The sequence below is a fragment of the Cyprinus carpio genome, chromosome B9 (genome assembly GCF_018340385.1).
Source record: "Cyprinus carpio isolate SPL01 chromosome B9, ASM1834038v1, whole genome shotgun sequence".
NCBI classification, from domain to species: Eukaryota; Metazoa; Chordata; class Actinopteri; order Cypriniformes; family Cyprinidae; genus Cyprinus; species Cyprinus carpio.
Window position 1 is genome coordinate 4,591,547 of NC_056605.1, and position 14,430 is coordinate 4,605,976.

A 14,430-nucleotide genomic window follows, 5' to 3' on the forward strand; every position below is an offset into this window, starting at 1 on the left:
TGTTCCTCTCTCATTATTATTACTGCCACTGACTGCATCATTTATTTATTAGTGTGGCCTCTCACCCCTTCAGAGGACCTCACTCCCAAGCCCACCCTTCCTTTACCCAGGGTCCCACAGCTAATGAGGGGCCAGACAGACACAGAGATAGAAGGGAAGGACTGGAGAGAGGAGGTCCCTGGAGAAGAGAACAGGAGCAGAGACACCCTCTGAATGATAATTGTTGATTAGGACCGTGAGAGAACCATAGAGTGTTGACTGTACAGAAACCAAAACATGACACATTTTAAAGTTAAAATTAAGCACTTTAATTTGCTGTGTGTAAGTGTTATGAGTTAGGACAGTTTTAAGATAGCACAGTATTCATGGATGAGTTTGTTGTGGTATTTATACATTCAAATTGTACATAGGCCAAATATATTTGCACACACAAATCCCACTCAGAAATGCATGGATGTTGCTGCCTTGATAACACCATGAACACTTTTGAAGCATAACATTTTGACAAAAAGAAGTTTGGTTTGCAATGATGCAACATTTGTGGAATATAGATAATTTGATGACTGCATATGTGTGAGGAGAACTGACTTTATACATCCACTAAAAATCACACACACACAAAAAACACCAGTTGAAAAAAAGTCAAGGAGCAAAAATGAGTTTTTTGTGTGAGAAGTGTTCTTCTTTTTATTCAGGCACAGCTAACTCCCACATCCTCGCTGTGGTTACAGTTGTTAACTCCTATTCCTGCATGTGGACAGTCAAAAATGCTTCTCTCATTTCCGGTACATCTCACCTCGTCCAGCCAGATGCGTCCAGTTCCTGCAGCAGATACACAGCAAGACCATTGTGAGAGTATTTTGGAAACCATAGCCTGTAAACCCCTGGACCATTAACGGAAAACTCTTAACCATAGATGGATACATCACCTGCACCGGCCGTGAACACCTGAGTTGCCCTCTGGAAACCCAACATCTTGCACACCACCAAACCGTCCACAGTATCAAAACTGTCATCACACACCGTTCCCCAGACATTCTCATGAAACACCTCGACTCTTCCTCGGCTGGAACTTCCCACTAAACGAACCACAGCTAATGACAAATACACATATGTGAGACACACTGTCATTCAAGTAGAACTCCGAAAACAATACAAGAATCTTTGTATTGGAATTATTTGAGTGAATAAATGCTACACACAGTAGTATGCATAAGTGTTTGTAGAATAATTACCAGGGGCGCTACCCCGGGGTCCTACATCACCCTTCTCTCCCTTCTGACCTGTTTAAGACCATCATACATTTAGATACAATTAATTTACTCACAAACAGGTTATTATCACACAGATGCTGTGCACTCAATGATATTACAGATATGCCCAAAATGCACCAAAACATACCTTGAGCTCCCCTTAGGCCTAAAAGACAGACAAAAGGATAAGATGAGGGAAATTCAAGAAACACACATTGATTTCAAACAAGTTGATTTCTTGTCAATAATAATATTTTTTAACAAACTCACCCGAATCACCTTTACTGCCCTTTTCTCCATTCGGACCTCGAAGTCCAGGGACACCTACATGCAACATCAAACTCAGATGAAAGCTATATGATATAAACTCAATGTTTATCACCTGTTTATGTGTTTGTTTTTAGACTACCTTGCAATCCTTGACTTCCTTTTTGTCCCTGTTGTCCTTGGCGCCCTGAAAACAATTATTTGCCCATAAATAAATGGTGTAATGCCATGTATCACTCTTATGTGCATGTGTCCTTAGCACTCCTACAATACCTGGAATGCCAACACCAGTGTCTCCCTTTGGTCCAGGTGAACCTTTTTCTCCAGGAGGTCCTTGCAGACCAGGAGGTCCCATCAGACCACGAGACCCTAAAAGATCAACCAAAAACAGGTTAGGGCACAAATGAATCAGGAATGAAAAAAAAATTAGGGAGTGAAGATACACCACTCTCCCTCAAAACAAAGGTACCATGATGATACAATGTAAGCTTGTTAGGAAAAACTGATCTCTGTATTTGGTGAAGCTTGCCAAGTTAGTGGCATCAAATCCCTTAAATAAGAGTTTTGTAGACACTTGGAATTAAATACTTTCTGTAAAACAATATGAATTTATTATCAATGAAAATAATAATTATAATCGAAAATCTGATTACAAAGTCTACACATATGTTCTACTGATTACTTTTCTGTATAATGGATTCCGGAGTGAAGCTGCTATGCAGTTATATGACTGAGCTTTTGTCCAATATTGTGGTATCAGCTATTTCAGATAAACCTAAGTATACCATATTTTATGGCAATAGTCCCTAGACTGGCTATGTTAATAACCTTAACAGAGAGATAGGCTTGTTTGACACATTGAAAAATTAGGTCATTCTGGGTAATGATCTGGGCTTTCTTACCACTAGGACCTGAAGATCCCTGTTCTCCTCTCTCACCTCTGGCACCTGGGTCTCCTTTAGGACCTGAGGAAGATATATTTTAGTGTATACATGATTAAGATTATGGATGAAAATATTCAACTACAATGTGTCAAACAGTGTTAAACATAGAACACAAGTCTTGCATTGACCAGGGTTTATTATTAGTGGTACTTATCAAGGCAAGCATCACTATTAGTTTTGTTCAGACTAAACAGATTAAGACTTCTTGAGGGGAGGTGTGGTTATACTTAAACAGTTAATAATTAAACATAAAATTTTTCCTGATGGACAAAAAGATATGAAAAAAATTCATGTCTTGTTATCAGAATGCCAAAATATGGTTGGTTATTTTGACTTAGGGCAACAATTAACCTTGCAATGACCCAGAATACCGTGACAACAACTTCAACATGCTTAGTAGTTATAAAATTAACTCCTCTAGACAAGCTATAAAATCTTTTAGATGATACCTGGTGGCCCACGGAGCCCTGGAGTTCCTGGGATACCAGGATTTCCATTTGCACCTCGACGACCGTCAGTCCCAGGTAAACCTTGTGTGCACAGAGAAAATACCAGACAGGATTTCATAAAAGCAATACTAAAACTTTCATATGGATAAATGTGCAAGGCATTTCCACAACATAGATTTTGTTTTATTACAGTATGAATTATTCAGATGGCCTTTGATCATCATTAACAAGCACCTATTATTCCTCTCGCTCCTGTATCCCCCTTCAAGCCCGGAATACCTGGAGACAGAAGTAACAGTCATAGAGAGATATGGATCTACTATACTGTTAAAATTGGGGTGAGAGTTGTGTGAAAGTGAGAAGGTGATTACCAGGTGGACCTGTCATGCCAGCCGGGCCCCTTTCACCTGCTAGTCCCTTGTCTCCTCTCTGTCCTTTTTCACCTGGAGCTCCAGTCTCACCTACCTGACCTGAAGGAGAGAAAATTCATATTTTCAATTAACATTGTTTTGTTTTGCACCATTTTCCTTGTAGGCAGCAAAGCAGCGTATGCTTTAGCAATTATTTGCCAAGCCAATACAGCACATTAAAATGTATGGAAAATTAACACAGACCACAATGCTACATCCATTCCACACAAATTCATACAGATATATAAAAATACACTAACCTGGTGAGCCAGTGTCTCCTTTCTGTCCCGGTATCCCTGGTATTCCAGGAGGACCTGATACAGAACACAACTGGAGTATAAATACTGACATCAAAATGCCAAAAAAGCTATTCACACACATGTTGGGATAAAGGATCACCTTTGACACCAAAGGTCAAATTGCAGCTTTAGTTTAGTGTTTATGTCTCATTTGACCAGCAGGGAGAGCTGAAAACACATAGATTGTGAAGGAAGGGGAAAAGTGATTGACTCTATTCTGGTCACTGAGCTCTGCTGCTCCTGCTTGCCATTATTTATCCCTTTAAACTGGGGACAGGTTCTTAGTGATTTGGGATGCCTCACAGATGCTTGGTATCCTTCTGGAAATAACGAAGTAATGCTGAACACAATTAATAATGTAATGGAGAAGAACAACTAAGAAGAATTGTGTGGGTAAACCTCCCTCATCTGCCCTCGGAGGACATGTTAGCGATTAGTGCTCTCATCACGACGCTGATTTGAATCCTGCTTACCATGGTGCGAGTAGGATCTGTTACATTGGTGCCATGACCCGGAGGCCTCATTCAGACAAGTACTAGACAAATTCATCATGAACATCACACTTAATTAACAAAATAGCATTCTTATAATGTTACTATCATTAAATGTCATCATGGAAGCAGTTACCTTGTAATCCAGTTCTGCCAGGTGGACCAGATGGACCAGGTGGACAAACTATGGCTTTAATATATGAAGAAAAATAGTGATCTCACGGGGTAGGATTTGCAAAAGAGGATATAAAATACAGTTTGTACAGTTTAAAAATCATTATGTCTATAAAATATCCCCATAAAACTTGGAAACCCAATGTGTGTGTGTGTACCTCTATGTGCACTAATGTTGAGCTGGTTTAGTTGAGTCCTTAGTTCCTCTAGAGTCCCATTATTCCCACACAGATCAGAGAGACACTCCTGTTTAACACACACAGAGAACCTGCAGTTCTTTCAAAATATGACTTTCTCTGCATATATGTGTGCACATGTTTTTATCACAGACATGAATGCATGTGTGTATGTACCTGATCTGAACTGGAGCTGCCCAGGTTGAATCCCTCAGCAGACTTGAGTTCCTCTGTTTTGGCATCAGCTGATGTACAGTGAAGGTGAACCCAAGCCTCCAGAGTGAAGACTACACACAATACACATCATATGCATGAAGCAGATTTAATCACGGAACAACAGGCCCAGGCGTCGCAGCATAAATGGCTACCCACTGCTCCGGGTGTGTGTTCACGGTGTGTGTGTGTTCACTGCTGTGTGTGTGTACTTTGGATGGGTTAAATGCAGAGCATGAATTCTGAGTATGGGTCACCATACTTGGCTGTATGTCACGTCACTTTCACTTTCATAGAAATATAATTGGATGTATGTTGGGTAACTTTAAATTTCATAGTATTGTATTGTATATATATATATATTGCATTATATAACAAAATATCTCATATATGTTTGCTCAATGTCTTTTTAATCAGCTGGTGTTTTGTGTTTTGTGATTTTTTTTTAAATTCTTTTATTTTGTGTTTTAGTGTATGTATGAAGCTCACATAAATGTCCTATCAGAGGAAGCACAGGTGTAGATAATCACATTAAAGGGATATTTTACCCCAAAATGAAATTTTGTTATCATATACTAACCCTCATGTTGTTCCAAACTTGTATGAATTTGTTTCTTCTGCATAACACAAAAGAATATATATTGAAGAATGTTGGTAACCAAACATTGACTTCCATAGTTTTGTCCCCCCTCCTCTGTACTATGGAAGTCAATGGCTACCATCATTCTTCAGAATATCTTCTTTTGTGTTCAGCAGCGAAAGGAAACTCAAACATGTTTGGAAGAACTTGAGGGGTGTATAAATCATGACAGAATTTTCATTCTCTTAAATATCAAAATGATCCAATAATGTTTCACGTCCTTAAAAGGACACAATACTTATTGCAGTTTCGCTATACTTTTATTATTCCAAATAAAGTTTGCCTATATTCATTTTCTTTTAATAAATGCCACTTGGTTTGATAATTTGTATGTACAGAAATATATAGCTTTTTATATGTGACTTTAATTCTGGTACATCTCACCTTTATAGGCCAGAAAAGAATTCAGTCCAATCAGCAGCAGGAAAAACAGTATGAGAACAGTAATACCATAACGGTTTTTCGCTGGTTTCTTAGTCTTTAGCTCTATAAGACACATACAGTACAAACACTAATGACACAACTGATTAGAATGAAAAATTCCAGGAAACTGTGTATTAAGTTACTTATTATTTTTTTAATTTCATTTAGTCATTTTTCAAGCAGAGATTTGATTTTATGTTCAGAAATAAATATATATATATATATATTCTCTGTTTTTTAAGAATTTCTGTATTGCACTTGTGTTTCGATTAAATCTTTAAAACATTTTAATATGAATAATACCATTTTGTCTTACCACTGTGCTGGAAGTCATAGTGGTCGGCCTCATGGAGCTTCATGGTGTTGTCATAAAGAGGGTTTGCTTTGCTGAATACAGATGTCTTCCCGTCAATTTCATCCACGTTGGTCTCCATCAGTCACTCTACCACACACTGACCTGTACACAATCAGGGTGACAGTTTAAAAACTACCAAAGAAAAGGGGAAATATGCTGGCTCGTCAAAATGTCAGTCATCTGACAAAAGAGATGGAGAGGAAATTGTTCCAATGAGTTTCCTAAGTAAAAGGAAGTTTGCGCTAAAGTAGCAGGAGTAAGCATAAAATGCCCATATTAGAAACGATATGTGACCCTGGAGAACAAAACCAGTCATAAATAGCAGCACGGGTATATTTGAAGCAATAGCCACCAATATATTCTATGGGTCAAAATGATAGATTTTAGTTTTATGCCAAAAATCATTAGGATATTAAGTAAAGATCGTGTTCCATTAAGATATTTATGTACATTTCCCACCATAAACAGTAATATGCATTGCTAAGAACTTCATTTGGACAACTTTAAAAGCAATTTTCTCAATATTTTTATTTATTTATTTATTTATTTATTTATTTTTGCACCCTCAGATTCCAGATTTTCAAATAGTTGTATCTTGGGCAAACATTGTCTTATCCAAACAAACCATACATCAATAGAAAGCTTATTTTTGCAGCTTATTATGATGTATAAATCTCAATAAAAAAAATAAAAAATAAAATAAAAAATACCCTTACGACTGGTTTTGTGGTCCAGGGTCACATACCACTCCTCTATTTCATTTTCTTTAGCTTTTGTCTTGTAAATTGCATGAATTTTTGTTGTATTTTTGACTGTATGTATTTGCTTACTTTTGGTACTCTAATTTGGTACCCATTGGGATTTTTCAAAGTGATCTACAAAATAAATTTGAGTTGAGTTGAGAAAGTGGGTGGTGGGAAAGTTATGGCTATGGTCATTCAGTACTACTTACAACTGGACATACAAACAATTAGACTGTTTATATACACACACAATAGAATACTATGGTCTACAGAAAGCCAATTAAACGTGTTTGTGCACATGACATGGTTGTGTATTAAAAGCCTGAGTATTTGCCCTTCCATTAAGAATGAGAAACTGTCACTTGTCCTGCTCTGTGTGAGTGTGTGTTTCTGTCAGTGGGTAAACTGCTTGGTGATAAGCCCATCTGTTTAGACGGAAAGCTTTAAACAGAAGCGCAGTGCCGTCCCTGACCTCAGATCAGCTCTAATCAGCCTTCCCTGCTCACACTTAACCTGCACTGACAGAATGACCTTGTTTACTGTACTCAGTGTGTCTCAGTGTTTTGTTTATTTGTTTGTTTGATGACCACACCACTCAGTTGCTGATGTATGTGTTTTAGGGTGATTGATGACCTTGAGTGACCCTGTCAGTATGTATCAGACACAAGTGTGTGTGTGAATATAACACTCTCTCTGTCTCTTACCCTCTGTGTCCTCTCTACACAATGGTTCTTTACTGTAAAATAAATTAACAGGTAAATAGGTTTAAATTTTATTTCCAGTTTGTGTCTGTGCATGGTGGGTTGAGGTTTTAAAGCCGCAACATGTCTATATAATCTGGTCGGTCCCAAAAATAAAATACTATTTAACTTATTCCCTTTCAGTCAAAACATCTTCCTTATTTTTCATTGCCATGTTAAGAGAAATTTGATCATTTGAACCTTATAGCATTTTAACGCAGTTAGATTTATGCATTTGACCATTAGAGATAGATATAAATATTATTTTTAATATTATTATTTTTATTACATATATTATTGCATTAATTTGAATGCTTAGACAAAAATAAGCTAAACTAAAATTAAAAATTCCAAAAAGGGTGGATTCAAAGCAGTGCAATAGAAGAACAATAATTATATATTTAAAACAATTATATATATTTAAACAGCGAACAGCGCTGCAGTTTCAGTAACAAATAGGCACTTAAAATCCATAAAAACATTTATTAAATCTGTGTTATTTTTGTGATGTCTTATTTTGGACTTACATTTGTAAACATACATTCATTATCACAGAAAGCATCATATTCAACATAAAAAAAATATAAATTAAAAAAAGCATCAAGCAATAACCAAATAGAAACTATGCAGGTATTTTAGTATTAGGAGAATTTGTTCATTATTTGTTTAGGAATTGTCAGTAAATATGCATTTATTGGGTAAATAAACATCTCACACCTGCAGAAAATAATGATTGCCTAGAAGATTAAAATTTCAATCATGTTTAAATACACATTCTGTTTTTCTCAGAGCAGGAGTCCTTCAACAGTGTCCTCCACATCACAGTGTCCTGAGAAACAAAACAAGATGCAGAACTTCTCTCCGTGTGAATGGTACATTTAGATCTTCAGTCTTTTAGCTGCCACTGTGATTACGGAAGGAAAAAAAACAAATCAAGTTAATAAGCATAAATAAGCACTGCTGATATAGCAAAATCATCCAGGAAGTTCTGTTTGATGTGTAACTCGTTGGTCTTAGGTGGGGGAACAGTGGAATTTCTCTTCCTCATTGAGCACAGAGGAGGTAACTGGAGAATGAGTGGTGACACTATGGGTTATTTTCAATTATGACCCCTAGAGGACCACCGATATGTACTTCTGCTTTCTTAGCAGAAACCTTTTTCTTTACGCAGTGTGCTGACACATTTCGGGGTTACTGCAAGTCTTATGTTTGGTCTTATATTAGGATTTGTCTTGCATTTGAATTGAACTTGAACTTGAATACAGTTTAACCTTTAGTGTTTTGTTTTTCACTTCACATGGAAGAGTTAGTGTCACAGGAAGAGTTAGTGTCATGGAGGGAGTTTATTGTTGAACGTGTTAAGGATGGAAACCAAAATTAAAGCAAATGTGCTTGGTTTAATTATTCTCTTAGGCTAAGCTGAAGGTTTAGTTTATTTTAATTACAATAATCCAAGCTTATTTTAATCCTGAATATCATTTTAGCGGGGCCAGTGCGTTAACTGCGCTAAAATATTTTAATCATGTTATTTTTTCATAACTAATTAAGTTAACGTGTTACACTGACAGCCCTTATATGCAGCCTATAACATGGCATTTCAAAATGTTTGAAAACCCTGTGAAGTCCATGTATCTGGCCGTTATTGGGAAACTGGAACATACTCTGAGAGCGAGAGCTTAGTTCTGTTTGTCAGGATAATTAGAATGACCTGTTTCCCTCATGGACAACAAATCAAATATTATCAGGGGACAGTGGGGCTGAAAGTCTAAAAAGCAAAAAGCATGAGTGTTTTTCTGTCTCCTTTTGTTTTTCCCTTTTTAAGCATAGAGACAACGTGTCTAGCAAACCATTTTGTATTGTCTCTTCAGATCAAGTTGTTCAGGTGTCAGGCCAGTGGTTTTCATGGCAAAAGAGAGCATGTGGCATTGTTTTATTGGCTGTGACAGCAGCGGAATGTAGTGTCGCTCCCAGACAGCAGCCAGCCTTCAATCAAAGCTATAAAACACACCTTACTCTGTCACACACCGCTATCAAACACACTCTGTCTCTGGCTCACTCTCATTCCTAGAGCGGTTATTGCATATGATTATGGAGGGACTGGAGAAAAGAGAAAATGTAGGATAAAGAAAGGAATGTATCATAATATTGTCCACTTCCTTCTGTTCTAAGATCTTGGCAGCTTCCTGTTGACCAAACAGCTCAGGTAAATCTGATCACTCTTTACACAAACCTGCTGCAAATTACTTTGCATGTATAGGCTATGTGTGAGCTTTCACAGAGCCGTCTGGTGTCTCTGTCTTTACATTCTGCTTAGCTGGGATTCGCTTCCTCACTCTGACCTTGTCCTCTGTCAAGATCTCCTGCTGATCATCTTAAACACAATGGCACACCAGGTGTGATTAATAATGAAGAAAGAGAGTGGAGAGAGAGATCCCACAGGAACACAGAGGGGAGGAGACTTAGAAATAATTTCAAATGCTGAAACATTGAGAGGCGAGACTTTTAGGTTGCGAGGTATTTGTGCATGGAGGATTGCACTCGTCTTTGAAGAGTGAAAGCACAGGTGTCCTCAAGTGAAACTGCAGGATAACTTCTCTTGGGTCATTTTCCAGACTTGGCATACTTAAAAGGCTCTTGAGGGACTTCTCACAATCATAATGAATGTCCTCAGTGTGACTCAACAGAACATAGCACTTGAAGAAACCAGCAGGAAACCTGTAGGATAAAAGTACATTTTGGCATACTATTAAAATGATATTATATGATAAATTCATGTTTTTCCATAACTTTTAAATAATTTAACCAATTTCATGAAACAGAATTTAAAAAAAAAAAATAGTTCAAATGACAGTTTGAATATACTTAAAACTATAAAGCAATTGGTTATTTTCCAGAAAATGTATGAAAAGTTTTATTTTGACCTTTATTCTTTCCAATGCAATATAATGTGACAGATCTTCCAACCAGTGATCCGTGGATGGACCTTCTATGTTCTTCCAGTAAAATGCTACTAAACATCTTGCAAGAACTAGACAAATGTCAATCATTTTTGTGTGATAGCCTGATTATGAAATTTTTTTTTTTTTTTTTTTTTTTATAAACCCAAAGCACATATTTCAGTGTTCACTGGAATTGGTTTAGAGATAACTGAGGAAATTAGCATTGTCACGGTTTTGCCAGAATGTCTTAATCACATTACATTACATTGTGATGTGTTATGTAAGTCTGCATTCTGGGCTCTAACACATATCTGGCTCCATTCTGAATCTGAAAGGCCATATTGCAAATCTATACCCCAAGCAACTCTCTTGGATTCAGATGATTCTTTAGAGCTGTTAACAAATTTGCTATAAAACATTGAAATTTGGTTTGTACTAAAATCCTCATGAAACATGACCTTTTCTAGTTCTGTTGGTAAAGGTCTAGATAGTGAATAATTAATGCTTAACACTGATATAACTGAATTGTAAGCATTTAAAAAAGTGTCATTGGCATTCCAAGTATTTTCTTAGACCTTTGAAGCACCTCAATGTATTTCCCTCAAACAAATCCCCAATCTTACGAATACCTTTTAATGCCCACTGTTTAAAGCCAAAGTCATTTTTCCCTGGTCTGAACTCCGTTTCCCCAGATAGGAAAAGTAAGAAAGAGATGGGACTTCTTCCAGTGTGTGCTGAGCATCATTCCACAGGTAACACTTTATTGTAAAGGCCGATTATCACTATTAACTAGTTGCTTATTAGCACGCACATTACTAAGATACTGCTGTTTATTAGTACTTACATATTAATGACTTATTCTGCAAGACCATATTTTATACCATACCTAAACTTAACTACCTTACTAAGAAATAATGAGCAGCCAATTAGGAGTTTATTGAAGGAAAACTCTGAATTAATAGTGAATATGGGTTCCCTATTCTAAAGTGTTACCAAGTATGCTTATTTTCATATAAGAGTACTTTATGTAAGTGTTAGATAATATAATTTTATTCAAATAAAATGCCAAATAAGTGTGCTCACTTAGCCCAAGCATCTTTTGAAGAGTGAACGGTCAGTTGTAGACTCTATGTTTTTGTGGAGTGTAAGTTTGGTTGTTTAGTCTATGTATGTTTTGAAGAGTGAACGGTCAGTTGTAGACTCTATTCAATTCACATCTTTTCTTTGTTTTATTACAAAACTCCCTCGATGTATGATTTTGGATCCAAACTAAACATGCTCCTGTAGCTCAAGTGGTAGAGCAGTCGTGGCAAAAGTTTAAATGCGAATTACATAAATATTGGAAATTGGAAAATTGCTGCTTAAGTTTTTATAATAGCAAGAGCAAGGTTTGGGGATTCGATTCCCCGGAAACACACTGATAGGTCCAAAAGTTGATAGCCTGAATGCACTGGTAATGTTGCTTTGGGATAAAAGCGTCTGCTAAAATGCATAAATCATTGTTCTTCCATTGTTAATCATGGTGACCTGCAAAGAAACGTGTGCAGCCATCATTGCGTTGCATAAAAATGGCTTTAAACATAAAGAAATTGGTGGAAGAATGTGAATGGACTATTCACCAGATGCCCTTTCCACAATCTGGAAAACTGCTTGTCCAAGGTGACATACTGTCCTGTGTCAGCCAACAGTAAAGCATCCTGACACCATTCATGTGTATTGCTTTTTGGCTCAGTAGAATGAAAAAAATGGTACCAAACACACCCTGGCTGTTTAACCCAAACAACATGATATTATTTTGTAGGTGGAATTAAAATTTGGTTTTTTTATGTTTAAACTGAAACAACATGATATTATTCTGTCAGTAGAATAAAAAATTGGCTGTTTTCAGGATTTGCCCAGAAAATTAATGCCCATTCGAATTGCAGAGGTCCTGAAAAGAAAGGGCCAACACTGCAACATACATACTCTTTTAAATGTATGTAATTGTCGATAAAACTCTTTGAAACGTATATCTAATTATATTTCAGTACATTAGAAGTGAAACATCTGCGGTTTAGCAGTTTTTTATGTTCTCAATATTTATTGTAAAATTAAATTGTATATATATTTTTATTTTATATAAGTAATATATGTTTGAAGTCACTTATGTATTTTTTTTTTTTGTGGTTTTGGGTAAATTAGTGAATATTAGCAAAGTTTTATTCTGTTTGAAGAATGTGGTCTGTGGGTAAAATGCTGATTTGGTCAGTTTTGGTCACATTTCCCCTCATTCTCTATTATTCTTGTCTGAATTTCTCTAAAATACATAACTTGGGCATGCTGACAGTCGAAGTTTCATCTTGGTTTCTGTTTCTTCTGAAATAAGCTAATTCTACACATTGTTAAAAAAAAAAAAAATCTGTGACATTTACGGTAAAATACCAGCAGCTGTGGTTGCCAGAACTTCACCGTTAAAAATATGGTAGCAACATTTTAGGTTTTACAGACTTAACTTCAATTCACAATGAAAAAACATTTTCATTAACTGATGTAATGTTAATAAACAGCATATTAAAGTACTAATATCTGTTTTGAACCATTTTTATACTGATAACCACCACAAAACAGGTGGTGATGAGGAAGTCACATAATGAATCAAAGCTCATCACAAACAGCTCTTCCACAAGCTGAGAAGGGAAATATTAACATAGAAGGTGCACATTGTCATTCACACAAACACTAAACACCATCATGGTAACACACATGATACTGAAATAATGCATTAAACATTAATTTAACAACATTAGATGTAAGATAAAACCATAATGTACACAACTGATAAGAAAAAACTAAGAAACATAGTTATTTCAATGAAATAAAAAAACAAAAAACATAAAATATGAAGTGTCATGCATGGAATTCTGCGAGTGTCAATTTACGGGTTTTCACTGTAAATTATACAATGACTTTTTCTTTTTCACTTCCAAAAACTTTAATTTTAACAGTATTACATATACATTAGATGTAATTACATTTATTCACCGTATATAGTATGGAAAGTTACTGATAACCAGTTAACAGGTTTTTACTGTAGCATTTTTACAGTCTTTTACTGTTGAAATCACAATAATTTTTTTAAAAAGTGAAAGTGACATGACATACTGCCAAGTATGGTGACCCATACTCAGAACTCGTGCTCTGCATTTAACCCATCCAAAGTGTGCACACACCCCCGGAGCAGTGGGCAGCCATTTATAATGCAGCGCCCGGGGAGCAGTTGGGGGTTCGGTGCCTTGCTCAAGGGCACCTCAGTCGTGGTATTGCCAGCCCAAGACTCGAACCCACAACCTTAGGGTTAAGAGTCAAACTCTCTAACCACTAGGCCACGACTTCCCCTTACAGTGCATGATTCACAGTTTACTGAGTTGTGACATTGTTTGAAGCATTGTGTAATGTGAAGTGAATGGTTAGGAATGAATATATGCATTTAAATTTGTATTTGAAATTTGACATTTAAATTGCATTTCATTCATGTTAAAGATGTGATGTACAAAACAGCTTACAGACAACAAGTGTACACTCTTAAAAATAAAGGTGTACTGTAAAACCTGGTAAGTCCAATGAACTTTCATTATTATTTGAGTGAAATTAACTTTAATTTTTTAATTAATTTTCACTGTTCGGTTTTACAGTGTGCATAAAAGGGTTCTTAACAGTGATGCCATAGAATAACTATTTTAGGTTCTACAAAGAAACATTCAGTCAAATGTTCTTTAAAGAACCATCTCTTTCTTACCTTTTTATAATCTAAAGAACCTTCTTTCGCCACAAAGGACCTTTTGTGAAACAGAAAGGTTCTTCAGATGTTAAAGGTTCTTTATAGAACCATTTATACAAAAAGGTTCTTATGGCATCGTAAAGCACCTTTATTTTTA

General features: G+C 36.2%; 1 protein-coding gene across 1 annotated transcript; it reads right to left on the reverse strand.

The window, feature by feature from the left end:
- Positions 1 to 284: 284 nt before the first annotated feature.
- On the reverse strand, positions 285 to 6,215 carry LOC109099030 (macrophage receptor MARCO-like). The gene is made up of 17 exons (XM_042730685.1): positions 6,056 to 6,215; positions 5,701 to 5,802; positions 4,641 to 4,750; positions 4,446 to 4,533; positions 4,250 to 4,303; positions 3,584 to 3,637; positions 3,285 to 3,383; positions 3,148 to 3,192; positions 2,914 to 2,994; positions 2,423 to 2,485; positions 1,794 to 1,889; positions 1,663 to 1,707; positions 1,524 to 1,577; positions 1,402 to 1,419; positions 1,236 to 1,283; positions 930 to 1,094; positions 285 to 822 (listed from the first exon to the last, which is right to left on the reverse strand). Exons 1-17 carry the CDS (start codon positions 6,171 to 6,173, stop codon positions 692 to 694), a joined length of 1,371 nt encoding a protein of 456 aa, XP_042586619.1. The 5' UTR covers positions 6,174 to 6,215; the 3' UTR covers positions 285 to 691.
- Between the last annotated feature and the right edge of the window lie 8,215 nt (positions 6,216 to 14,430).

Bases quoted from the DNA above. Each gene is read 5' to 3' on its own strand.
- LOC109099030 (XM_042730685.1), bottom strand. From the start codon at position 6,173: ATGGAGACCAACGTGGATGAAATTGACGGGAAGACATCTGTATTCAGC. The intron at 4,751-5,700 runs GTGAGATGTACC...TATTGTGTGTAG, and splicing joins TTCTTTTCTGGCCTATAAAG to TCTTCACTCTGGAGGCTTGG. The intron at 3,638-4,249 runs GTAACTGCTTCC...GTTCTGTATCAG, and splicing joins TGGCAGAACTGGATTACAAG to GTCCTCCTGGAATACCAGGG.